The following is a 14,342-nucleotide window of genomic DNA, read 5'->3' as shown; positions in this document are numbered from 1 at the left end:
CCTTACCCGTATTCCTTACCGGAACAGAGTATGAGGTATTACTAAATTTTTAAAAATTTTCGACGGCATTCCTACTTATTTTTGCTTAAACCTCCTGCAAATTTAGAACACATTCCAATATACCAACCAATTTCATTTGTATAAACACACATATAGTTTAACTATTAATAAACACTACATTTAAAAGGGAACCATAACATATATTTACATGATGATCCCACATTACATAAAGTGTCTATACATGCCATAAAATTTCAGAACACTAGTAGTAAAATACCCCAAATGTGAAGGATAGTGTAGATGATTGTCTGACTTCGTTCCAATTTCCGAGTTGTTGGAAGTCACTATAACCAAGAGAAAAATAAAATCGAGTAAGCATATAGCTTAGTAAGTAAACACATGATAAATAAGTAATTACTCCCATAACTACACCAAAATATAAACTTATTCATGAATAACTTTATTGTTTAGGCAATTTCCAGCAAGCTGTTTTTCTGCGTCATAGTCGCTAATTTATTTTTATCTGGAGCTACAGAGCTCCAAATTGAGTTCCGTAAATTTTCCCTGAAACTAGACTCATATACCATTTCACCATAAAAATTTCAGAATTTTTAACCCAGCCAATTAGTACAGTTTATTCATTAAACCTTCCCCTGTTTCACTGCCCAACGGTTCTGACCCTTCCTCACTAAAATTTACTTAACTATCTGTACAAAATTTGAAAAATGGGTTTTCTTGTTTCTAATAAAAATAGACTCAATAAGGATTCCAGGGATATAAATTTCATGCCATAATTATTTTTTTCAATTTTTGGTAATTTTCCAAAGTTAGAACAGGGGATCTCGAAATCAATCCAGCCCTGTTTCAGTAAAATTCAGATATCTCCAAAAATACAACTCTTTTGCTTATTCTATTTCTTTCATATGAAAATAGACACATTCAGCTTCAATTTCATATATTATTCAGCTTTCCATTCATTTTCCACCATTTATGGTGATTTTTCAAAGTTACCCAACTGCTGTTGTTCAACACAGTTTATAATTAAATCGTTCCTTTTGCGTTTTTGATATTTTCTCCCATCTCATACATGGGTCGATTTAGTATTCAACTCAATATTTACCCCATAAAATTTTCCACCATATGGAAATATTCATCTTCCACACTTTTTCGTTGAACACTTGGAATGTTAACCGTTATTGGTGGATCTCGCACTTAGCACCACCGCTGAATCGAGGAATCAGCACTTAGCAACCCCTCGGGGGAATCAGTACATAGCAACCCCCTTTCACATTTCAAAGATATGGTGGATATCGCACTTAGCACCACCAATGAACCGGGGAATCAGCACTTAGCAACCCCTCGGGGGAATCAGCACATAGCAACCCCCTTTTCACATTTCAAAGATATGGTGGATCACGCACATAGCACCACCAATGAATCGGGGAATCAGCACTTAGCAACCCCTCGGGGGAATCAGCACATAGCAACCCCCTTTTTACATTTCAAAGATATGGTGGATCACGCACATAGCACCACCAATGAATCGGGGAATCAGCACACAGCAACCCCTTTATATACAACATACTCCGGCTTATTCCGAGTGTTCAACCCATAAACCATATATTGCAACCCTTTACCACCTTTCCCGATTTAACAACATTTTTAGGATATGGCCAAACATTTATTTTAATTCCAAATAAATCTCAACATATATCAAATAATATCAAAATAATACATTAAGTCACGTGTTTACTTACCTCGGTGCAAAATATCGTAATTTTGCACTTTACTCCCCTATCTTTTCTTTTCCCCGTTTGATATACTCTTCACGTCTTTTTTGATTATGGAGCTTGAAAGCTTAAAAACCCTAAATATGGCTTCCCCCTTGCTGATTTCGTTCACCACGAAGAAGATGAGCATATTTTGCCATCTTTTTCCCATTTAATTCTATTTAATAACCAAATGACTAAAATGCCCCCATTTTAAAAAAATCTATTTCACCCATTTCTTATGTCTATTTTTGTCCATCAACTAACTAATGGTCTAATTACCACATAAAGACCTCCAATTTAAAATTTCATAACAATTAGACACCTCTAAGATGTAGAACTCAACTTTTGCACTATTTACAATTTAGTCCTTTTGACTAAATTGAGTGCCCAAACGTCGAAATTTTCGAACGAAATTTTTACGAAAATTTTCCGTGAAATTGTAGATCATAAAAATATAATAATAACCATATTTTCCCTCGTCGGATTTGTGGTCCCGAAACCACTATTCCGACTAGGCCCAGAATCGGGCTGTTACAACTCTCCCCCCTTAGGGATTTTCGTCCCCGAAAATCTTACCGGAAAAGAGGTTTGGGTACTGTTTCCTCATAATTTCCTCCGGTTCCCACATAGCCTCTTCCATTCCATGTTTTTGCCACAACACTTTCACTAAGGCTACACTTTTATTTCTTAACTGTTTGACCTCCCGAGCCAAAATCTTTATGGGTTCTTCTTCATAAGTCATATCTGGTCGAACCTCAATCTCTGTAGGAGAAACTATATGTGAAGGATCCGAACGATAACGTCGCAACATCGACACATGAAATACATTATGTATCTTTTCCAACTCTGGCGGTAAAGCTAACCGATATGCTACAGGGCCAACTCTCTCGGTAACTTCATATGGTCCAATAAAACGTGGACTTAGTTTGCCTTTACGACCAAATCTCAGAATCTTCTTCCATGGGGATACTTTCAAGAACACTTTATCACCCACTTGAAACTCAATTTCTTTTCTCTTTAAATCCGCATACGACTTTTGCCGATCTGAGGCAGCTTTTAGGCAATCACGGATTATTTTCACCTTTTCTTCAGTTTCTTTCACCAGGTCGACTCCATGAATCCGATTCTCACCGAGTTCAGTCCAATATAAAGGGGTTCTACATTTACGCCCATATAATGCTTCATACGGTGCCATTTGTATACTTGACTGATAACTATTATTATAAGCAAATTCAACCAGTGGTAGATATTTCTCCCAACTGTCCTTCATTTCTAAAATACAACACCGGAGCATGTCTTCAAGAACTTGAATCACCCTTTCTGATTGCCCGTCAGTTTGCGGATGAAATGCAGTACTGAAATTCAATTTCGTACCCAAAGCTTCCTGTAACTTTATCCAAAACCTCGAAGTAAATCTCGGATCTCTATCCGATATAATAGATTTAGGCACCCCATGTAGTCTCACTATTTCAGCAACATATAATTCAGCCAACCTGTCAAGTGAATAATCAATGCGTATCGGAATAAAATGGGCTGACTTTGTCAATCTATCCACAATTACCCAAATAGCATCTTTCTTCTTTGGAGTTAAAGGCAATCCTGTCACGAAATCCATCGTGATACTGTCCCACTTCCATTCTGGAATCGTTATCGGTTGAAGTAAACCCGATGGCACTTGATGCTCAGCCTTTACTTGTTGACAGATTAAACATTTTGTTACAAATTCCGAGATATCCTTTTTCATGCCCGGCCACCAATACAACTTCCTCAAATCATTGTACATTTTCACACTACCCGGATGGACTGATAAATCACCACTGTGTGCCTCACCTAAAATAGTCCGAATTAGCTCATCATTTCTCGGTACACATATTCTGTCCCTGAACATCAGGCAATCATCTGAACCAATTTGAAAATCTGAGTCAACACCTGCTTCACACTGAGCTCTCTTGGCTTGCAATTTACTGTCACTCTTTTGAGATTCCCGAATTTGCTGAAGAAATAACGGTCTAGCTCTCAATTCAATCAACATTGAGCCATCATCAGATAAAGTTAACATCGTACCCATAGCTCTCAAAGCAAATAAAGATTTTCTGCTCAAGGCATCAGCAACCACATTAGCTTTCCCGGGGTGATAATCAATCACTAGCTCATAGTCTTTGATTAGCTCGAGCCATCTTCGTTGCCGCAAATTCAAGTCTTTTTGACTCATCAAATATTTCAAACTCTTATGATCAGTGAAGATTCGGCACTTTTCACCATACAAATAATGACGCCAAATTTTTAAAGCAAAAACAATGGCAGCCAATTCTAAATCATGCGTCGGATAATTCTTCTCATGCGATTTCAACTGTCTCGAAGCATAAGCTATTACTTTGCCCTCTTGCATTAACACACACCCAAGGCCATTCAACGATGCATCACTGTAAATTACAAATTCCTTCCCGGACTCAGGTTGCACCAACACTGGCGCCTCAGTCAATAATGCCTTCAACTTTTCAAAACTCTGTTGACATTTATCGGTCCATTCAAACTTGACATTCTTCTGCAGTAACTTAGTCATAGGAGAAGCAATCATCGAGAATCCCTTGACAAACCGTCTGTAATACCCAGCTAAGCCCAGGAAGCTTCTAACTTCAGTCACATTCTTTGGTGGCTCCCAATCAACAATTGCTGAAATTTTGCTTGGATCAACCCGAATACCTTCACTTGAAACTATATGTCCCAAGAATCCAACCTCACGAAGCCAAAACTCACTTTTGCTGAATTTAGCATACAATTTCTTTTCTCTCAGAATCTGCAACACAGTTCTCAAATGTTCTGCATGTTCCGATTCATCCCGAGAATAGATTAGAATATCATCTATGAACACCACCACGAACTTGTCTAAGTACAGCCGAAAAATTCGGTTCATCAAGTCCATAAAAATAGCTGGAGCATTAGTCAACCCAAAAGGCATTACCAGAAATTCATAGTGTCCATACCTCGTTCTAAAGGCGTTTTTCGGCACATCAGACTCTTTAACTCTCAACTGATAGTAACCAGACCTCAGATCGATCTTGGAGAACACTGTTGCCCCTTTTAATTGATCAAACAAATCATCAATTCTCGGCAAAGGATACTTGTTCTTTATGGTCACCTTATTGAGCTGACGATAGTCAATACAAAGTCTCATAGAGCCGTCCTTCTTTTTCACAAATAACACAGGAGCACCCCAAGGAGAAAAACTCGGTCTCACAAATCCTTTATCTGTCAACTCTTGTAACTGAGCTTTTAATTCCTTCAACTCAGTCGGAGCCATTCGATACGGTGCAATAGAAATCGGTGCAGTACCAGGTAACAGATCAATAGAAAACTCAACTTCTCTAGTCGGAGGTAACCCAGGCAATTCCTCTGGAAATTCACGGACTACCGGCACTGATTCAAGCTTCGACCCAGTTATATCAGTATTCAACACATAAGCAAGATAAACTTCACATCCCTTTCTCAAGTATTTCTGAGCAGACATGTGCGAAATCACCATAGGCAACTTATTCGGCTCCTCTGTTTCAATCCGGAGAATTTCACCATTTTCACACTTTAATTCAAGAATTTTCTGTCTACAATTCACCTTGGCATCATGCAATATCAACCAATCCATCCCCAAAATAACATCGAACTCATCAAATGGTAACAACATCAAATTAGCCAGGAAACAGTGACCTTGAATCATCAGGGGGCAATTCTTGCAAATCTTATCAACTAAGACATACTTGCCTAATGGATTTGATACTTTAACTACATATTCAGTGTTTTCAACAGGCAATTTCTTACTAGATACCAATTTCATGCATACATATGAATGAGTAGAGCCGGGATCAATCAAAGCAATAACATCTATATCATGAAGAGAAAATGTACCAGTAATCACATCGGGAGATGAGGCATCCTCTCGAGCACGTATGGCATAAGTCCTGGCAGGCGCTCTAATTTCTGATCCTCCAGCTGCATCTTTCATCACACTTTTACCACTGACTTTGCTTCCCACATTTCTCGGCGGTCTCCCTCTACTAACAATATCACCCGATCAAGCTCTTGGCAAATTTTCTTCCTCTCTTCTCTCAGGGCAATCTCTTACATAATGCTCTTGGGAACCACACCTGAAACAAGCTCGTTTAAATCCCCAACACTCACCAATATGTCGCCTGCCACACTGTTGACATTCAGGCCGGGTGTTTCCTATATTGCCCACACTTGCTACAGAGGTAGCTCGAGTTGTAGCTCCAGAATACGACCTCCCTCGGTCTCTGCGTGAATACCCAACTGAACCAGTTGGTCGTGGATCCATCCCTTTAAACTTCTTCGAATGAGATTGAAATGTTCTGCCCATTGTCCTCTTCCTTACATCTCGAGATTCCATCTCTGCCCTTCTCTTTTCTCTACTCAGTTCTTCAGCTTTACAGGCCCGATCAACTAACACCACAAATTCTTTTAACTCTAAAATCCCAACATGCAATCTGATGTCTTCATTTAGCCCCTCTTCAAATCTTTTACACATAATAGCCTCCGTAGGCACACATTCCTGGGCATATTTACTAAGCCGAACAAACTCCCGTTCATATTCTGCTACGGACATTCGGCCCTGTTTCAACCCGAGAAACTCTTTGCGTTTTTGATCAATAAATCGTTGGCTTACATATTTCTTTCTAAATTCTTCCTGAAAGAAGTCCCAAGTAACTCTTTCTTTTGGAACCACCGATATCAATGTTTTCCACCAACGATATGCCGAATCCTTCAATAAAGACACAGCACATTTCAAACATTCTTCAGGGGTGCAAGATAATTCATCAAATACCCGAATAGTATTTTCAAGCCAAAACTCGACTTTTTCCGGATCATCATCAACATTGGCCCTAAAATCTTCAGCCCCATGCTTTCGAATTCTATCAACAGGTGGCTTACTTGATCTCACCAATTCGGCACTCCGTGGAGCTACGGGGACCGGTTGAGGAATAGGAGGGGGTGGAGGAGGAGGAACATTCGGATTTACACGGACATATTCTATATACCACTCACTCATCATTCGGAGGAAGGCTTCCCGAGCCTCATCCTGTCCATGTGTCTCATGTCTACTCTCTTCCTGCGCGGTCCCTTGCGCGAGAGCCGGCGCGTTACTTTCAACATCATCTGCCACACTTCGATCAGGATCCATTTACTATATAAAACAAAATTTTAAATTGTCAGAAATCATCACACTATCACAATAATTTTATGGCATGTATAGACTGACTTCCACACGTATTTTATTGGTCCAAGAACCGACTAAACCGTAGCTCTGATACCACTAAAATGTAACACCCCTTACCCGTATTCCTTACCGGAACAGAGTATGAGGTATTACTAAATTTTTAAAAATTTTCGACGGCATTCCTACTTATTTTTGCTTAAACCTCTTGCAAATTTAGAACACATTCCAATATACCAACTAATTTCATTTGTATAAACACACATATAGTTTAACTATTAATAAACACTACATTTAAAAGGGAACCATAACATATATTTACATGATGATCCCACATTACATAAAGTGTCTATACATGCCATAAAATTTCGGAACACTAGTAGTAAAATACCCCAAATGTGAAGGATAGTGTAGATGATTGTCTGACTTCGTTCCAATTTCCGAGTTGTTGGAAGTCACTATAACCAAGAGAAAAATAAAATCGAGTAAGCATATAGCTTAGTAAGTAAACACATGATAAATAAGTAATTACTCCCATAACTACACCAAAATATAAACTTATTCATGAATAACTTTATTGTTTAGGCAATTTCCAGCAAGCTGTTTTTCTGCGTCATAGTCGCTAATTTATTTTTATCTGGAGCTACAGAGCTCCAAATTGAGTTCCGTAAATTTTCCCTGAAACTAGACTCATATACCATTTCACCATAAAAATTTCAGAATTTTTAACCCAGCCAATTAGTACAGTTTATTCATTAAACCTTCCCCTGTTTCACTGCCCAACGGTTCTGACCCTTCCTCACTAAAATTTACTTAACTATCTGTACAAAATTTGAAAAATGGGTTTTCTTGTTTCTAATAAAAATAGACTCAATAAGGATTCCAGGGATATAAATTTCATGCCATAATTATTTTTTTTCAATTTTTGGTAATTTTCCAAAGTTAGAACAGGGGATCTCGAAATCAATCCAGCCCTGTTTCAGTAAAATTCAGATATCTCCAAAAATACAACTCTTTTGCTTATTCTATTTCTTTCATATGAAAATAGACACATTCAGCTTCAATTTCATATATTATTCAGCTTTCCATTCATTTTCCACCATTTATGGTGATTTTTCAAAGTTACCCAACTGCTGTTGTTCAACACAGTTTATAATTAAATCGTTCCTTTTGCGTTTTTGATATTTTCTCCCATCTCATACATGGGTCGATTTAGTATTCAACTCAATATTTACCCCATAAAATTTTCCACCATATGGAAATATTCATCTTCCACACTTTTTCGTTGAACACTTGGAATGTTAACCGTTATTGGTGGATCTCGCACTTAGCACCACCGCTGAATCGAGGAATCAGCACTTAGCAACCCCTCGGGGAATCAGTACATAGCAACCCCCTTTCACATTTCAAAGATATGGTGGATATCGCACTTAGCACCACCAATGAACCGGGGAATCAGCACTTAGCAACCCCTCGGGGGAATCAGCACATAGCAACCCCCTTTTCACATTTCAAAGATATGGTGGATCACGCACATAGCACCACCAATGAATCGGGGAATCAGCACTTAGCAACCCCTCGGGGGAATCAGCACATAGCAACCCCCTTTTTACATTTCAAAGATATGGTGGATCACGCACATAGCACCACCAATGAATCGGGGAATCAGCACACAGCAACCCCTTTATATACAACATACTCCGGCTTATTCCGAGTGTTCAACCCATAAACCATATATTGCAACCCTTTACCACCTTTCCCGATTTAACAACATTTTTAGGATATGGCCAAACATTTATTTTAATTCCAAATAAATCTCAACATATATCAAATAATATCAAAATAATACATTAAGTCACGTGTTTACTTACCTCGGTGCAAAATATCGTAATTTTGCACTTTACTCCCCTATCTTTTCTTTTCCCCGTTTGATATACTCTTCACGTCTTTCTTGATTATGGAGCTTGAAAGCTTAAAAACCCTAAATATGGCTTCCCCCTTGCTGATTTCGTTCACCACGAAGAAGATGAGCATATTTTGCCATCTTTTTCCCATTTAATTCTATTTAATAACCAAATGACTAAAATGCCCCCATTTTAAAAAAATCTATTTCACCCATTTCTTATGTCTATTTTTGCCCATCAACTAACTAATGGTCTAATTACCACATAAAGACCTCCAATTTAAAATTTCATAACAATTAGACACCTCTAAGATGTAGAACTCAACTTTTGCACTATTTACAATTTAGTCCTTTTGACTAAATTGAGTGCCCAAACGTCGAAATTTTCGAACGAAATTTTTACGAAAATTTTCCGTGAAATTGTAGATCATAAAAATATAATAATAACCATATTTTCCCTCGTCGGATTTGTGGTCCCGAAACCACTATTCCGACTAGGCCCAGAATCGGGCTGTTACACCACATGTACAAAGCTTCAATTCAAATGACTGTATGATCAAATTCTAATAAAAATTTATAATATATTTCTTGCTCTACGGTCTACCCTGAGCTAATCAAATATGACCATATGAAAACAAACATATAATTATACAACACTACAAACACGTGATACAAGAATAAAAAGTTATAAGAGTAATATAAGATTATATTATTTTCTTATTGTGTAACCATGTTTGAGTTATGAGAAAGATAATTATTAATGTGTTATAATGTTCTGTTGATATTGAAATTAAAGTATTTGTTATGTTGATGGAACTTACCCTTCACCATCTATGATGAGTGTTTACTATAAAAAAAAAATTTAAAAGCATTGGTAAGAAAAGGGGACAAATTCCTGAGCTAGTTGTGCTATTACAATTTTATGGGTGGAGCAAAAATTCCGGATTGCGAACACAAAGTAGTTTCTTTGTTGCCACAGCTGCCATATTATGACTCCAACTCGCCTCATGGATCAGCAAGTCCTCGCTATTTCCAACATTGCCAGCTAGCCAATCTCACAGAGAAACCCATAATTTTGGTGATTCATACAATAATCTTTAACAAGTTATATTTAGATTTAGGTTCAGAGTCTGACATTAGTGAATTTAATATCTGTAATTTGTATTCAATTTCGCATAATTTTTTAAAAGTCAAATCCAATTATCAGCTTAATCAAATTATTGTCTATATTAAATAACATTATTTATCAAATATCCAAGTTTATTAAGCAAAAAATAATAATGATTTGGATATCTACAAAAATAAAGTAGATTTGAATAATGGATATTTGAATCCGCAATGAATATATTATTACTCAAAATCAATGTATAGTTTTATTGACATTTGCTAAACTGATAGTTAAAATGGAATTGGTTGAAAGTATAGAGATGAGAGAGTAATTGCAAGAAAGTCTAGTAAATACAGCATTGAAACATTAATCAGCCTTCATTTAATAGCTAATAAAATTCCTTGTTGGATCCGTACGGAATTGGCCTTTCAAACTTTAATTTCTAAGGCTCTTCCATGAGTCAAGTAATTATATTTGGATGCCAAACCCCTTGGCCTTTTCTATACATTGAGTTTGTCCCATATAATGAATGTATTACAATCAATTCCGGTAAATAAATAAATACAACTTCGACTGCCGCAATATCACGGTACCTATTTTAACCTATCGCAGCCACCAGGTCTCACGGTGCCTGCTATCATCCAAACAACAATATTTGAAAAGAAGGACTTCCATGCCGGAAACTAGTTGCCGGGGAGCTGTTAAAGAAGTGCGACAGAGAGGGCAGGTGGAACGCCGGCATCCGACCCATCTATCCATGCAAACTTTATGGAAAAGATGGTCACATCTCAACTCCGGAATCTCATCGTCTTTGTCGATCTTACATAAACATATAGCACATTCAACTTCTGCTTCATCATCACCCGCGTCTTGCTTGCAGCTGTAATTCTGCCACCCTAGCTTGAAATCTTCGCCACCAATGGGTGCACAAGGGAACAAACAGAAACGAAGCAACAAATTCCAGGCCCACTTCACAACCGAAACCATTGAAAGAAGAGAAACCAAGTACTTTCCTAGTTGGTCAATCGCCATGGTTGAGTGGTGGAAAGAAAGTGATGAATAGGATGAAGCAAACATTGCGATATGGGTTTTTGTTTTTGGGAGAAACGAGATGGGTTAGAAAAGGGTGGGAAATGGTTAGTTATGGAGTATTGTATTCAGAAATGGTTGCTCTAATTTACTTACTGCTGAATTATCCCCCAATCCATTCAAAGGGAGGACTTTTAGTAAACATTAGCAGACAAAAGAAAATATTACTATTTTAAATATTGCAATGTGTGTGGTTTTTGAAGGAAAACATTATTAACAGTCCGGGTTTGATTTTCTTTTCTTCTTTTTAAGAAAAAAAATGTTGGAGATATTTAAAACAGTCTACGTCACCAACAGCATATTTATATTTTAGAATTAGAATTTGCACTTTGTAATTACAATGAAATTCATATCTAAAATCATCTTCCCACTTCAATTTAGAAGAATTCGTAGTATGTTATTTGCTACTAACCTTGGTCCATATTGCTAAATTAGCATTAACAAGGAGAATAAATTTTAAAATGAGTTTCAAATACTTTTTTACATTGTTTTTCTTTTAATAAACCCATAAGTGATGTTAAAATACGATCGTGTGTCACATTTATATATATTAAAAAAGAATCTGCTATAATGCTAATGAAGTTTTTAAGCTTCATAAGTACAGTTAAGGGATTAACAAGTGTTTTATAGAAGTATAATAAAATATTTAAAAAATATGTGATAAATTTTTAAAATTATTTCTGAAATAAATTTTTTTTTTACACTAACAATGTACCAAATACTAACTCTTTTTTTAAATATCAGCTAAGAATACTTATTTAATTGGCTTTTGAAAATAAAAAAAATCCACCTATATATACCAAATAATTATCTTTTTAAATTAATTTGATAATAAATTCCCTTTTAAGAGCACTAATTTTATAGAATATTTCATAGGTGTAGTTACTTGTAATTACACTGTGATTACATGTTTAAACAACCATTATAATTGGTGAGTTCTACTAAATTTAGTGTAATTGAAGCACCTAATTATACTTTTTCAATTTTTAAAGGTAGAAATGAGAATTTAAGTAATTATACCCAAATCCAATTACTCTATAACTTTCAAAACTTTCATACATCACTTTTACCTATGAATCTATCATTGCTGCTTAAAATCTTTTAACGTAAATTGAAACTTCTTTTCAACCACAATAATATTCAATTACACCATCCACAACTTTTTTTTAGAAATGTTGCCACAAATAAAATCAATTACTTATAATTATTAAAAGCACAAGTAGCAACTGAAAGAAAAAAAACAACTCAAAGGGTCCAACCCATTGAAGCATGAGAATAGAATGATTATTTTTAAATACTAAAATTCTCATCACACATGTAAATTTATAAAAATCACGTATTTAGAATATAAAGACACATGCGTTTAAAAAAATATATGATAAATAATAAAATGTATGTTTTGAAATTGATTAATAATACATGAAATATGTACAATATTATAATGAAATTAAATTGTGAGTAAAACGAAATTTAAACACATAATTACATCACATTAATAATACTAAATTGTTTATCATGGTGTAGTCATCAATCTTGAGTTGGTATCAAGTTAACTTATGACACCAACTCAATCAACAATCTTATTAATACAAAAAATTTATCACACGTATGCGTGTGGAAACTACATATTTAGAACACAGATGTATGTTTAAAAGTAACATACAATAAATAATGAAATATATAGTTTGAAACTAATTAATAATAACATATAAAAATATGTACGATCTTGTAACTTCCCCAACCTAGCCTAGACATTAGACCCGAATTCGAAATATTACATTAGCCACAGAAGTGACCTAGTAAGCTTATTGGAGTTTTAAAATAGTCATTTTAAGACATTTGTTTAGTTTAGTAGAAAACTTAGTTTAAATATCAATTTATTATTCCTAACATTTTAATTATAGTTTAGCAGAGGAAAAAGACATTATTTATTTATGTTTTTAATAAAAACCAAGTTTATGCATAACTAATTATTAAACGTCACTTGATATCTTAAAATTCAAATTAAATTTCATGCAATATGAAAACAAACTCAAATTCTAAGTCTCAAGAAACAATTTGAAATAAAATCATAATACATACTTGAATAATGATAGTTGAAATAAATCAAATAACGAGCCTAAAATAATTTTATAAATTAAAATCCCGAGCCGAGACCCACTAGATTCCGTGCCCGCATCCTAACCTGGTGGGTTATCTGAGAAGGTGGAAAATAAATGGAGTGAGCTATGAAGTTCAGTGTGAGTTCCATCACAAGATAATCTGTGCAACCGATTAGCATACAAAATCACATCACATATAATAATTCATAACAACATACTTGGAATATCATATTAAAAAATCAACATCATGCTCAAATATATACGTATATATCATCTCACCACTTTCAAAAAAACGTTTGCACATACTTTTGTGAATGCAACACAGATTCAGATTTAACAGAAAAGATCCTACCCCACCGCTACACAACATAAGAGTTCCCCAGAACTCATCCATCCCTTTACACCGAGTTGTGGATAAGCCACAAATTTGCAGGTTAATACATTTCCATATGGTTGTGAATACACAACATAAATGCATATGAGAGCTGTCAGATAATAGATGGGCGAACCACCAGTGTTGCAGCTTAATACACTGCCAGATAGTTGTGAATGCACAACTTAATTGCAGATAAAAGTTGTCAGATAATATATGGATGAACCACTAGAATTGCAGATTAGTATTCTGCTAGAGCTTCCTCCTTTCAAAACGTTTCATCCCATGCAATAAAATATGACATACTTATATAAAGAATATAACAAAAATGGATAACATGCTTATAACAAATCGAGAATTGCACCAATAAATATACTCTCATCCACTCTGTACAATAACCAAAACATGTGCTTTTCAAGGATCCAATCTAACGATATCATAAAGCATGTACGAACAATTCACAAATACAGATACAATATGCATTTTTATTCACAATTCATGTAGTCATATAAATATAACATTAATTTAGTGAATTAGATCATGAATTTTAGCATTATTCATATTATCAAGAACTCAATTGAGTAAAATAAGATATTGAAAATAGTTCGGGAACCATTCAGGGACTAATCAGCATAAAACATAAAATTTTGGACAAAATTGTAAAATTGGATAAACATGGGACACGTGGCAGTGTGACTGGACCACGTGGGAAGCCCTGGACCATGTGGAGGGGTACACGGTCGTATGGCTAGGTTGTTTAACAGACTAAGG

General features: G+C 35.6%; 1 protein-coding gene across 1 annotated transcript; it reads right to left on the bottom strand.

Moving 5' to 3' along the window:
* Positions 1-10,358: 10,358 nt before the first annotated feature.
* On the bottom strand, positions 10,359-11,280 carry LOC107921825 (probable E3 ubiquitin-protein ligase ATL44). Its single transcript, XM_016851666.2, has one exon. It carries the CDS (start codon positions 11,082-11,084, stop codon positions 10,611-10,613), a length of 474 nt encoding a protein of 157 aa, XP_016707155.1. The 5' UTR covers positions 11,085-11,280; the 3' UTR covers positions 10,359-10,610.
* Positions 11,281-14,342: the final 3,062 nt, after the last annotated feature.

This window comes from Gossypium hirsutum, chromosome D01 (assembly GCF_007990345.1).
Source record: "Gossypium hirsutum isolate 1008001.06 chromosome D01, Gossypium_hirsutum_v2.1, whole genome shotgun sequence".
Lineage (NCBI taxonomy): Eukaryota > Viridiplantae > Streptophyta > Magnoliopsida > Malvales > Malvaceae > Gossypium > Gossypium hirsutum.
Note: the sequence above shows the minus strand (reverse complement) of the source record. Positions and strands in the feature narration are given on the sequence as shown.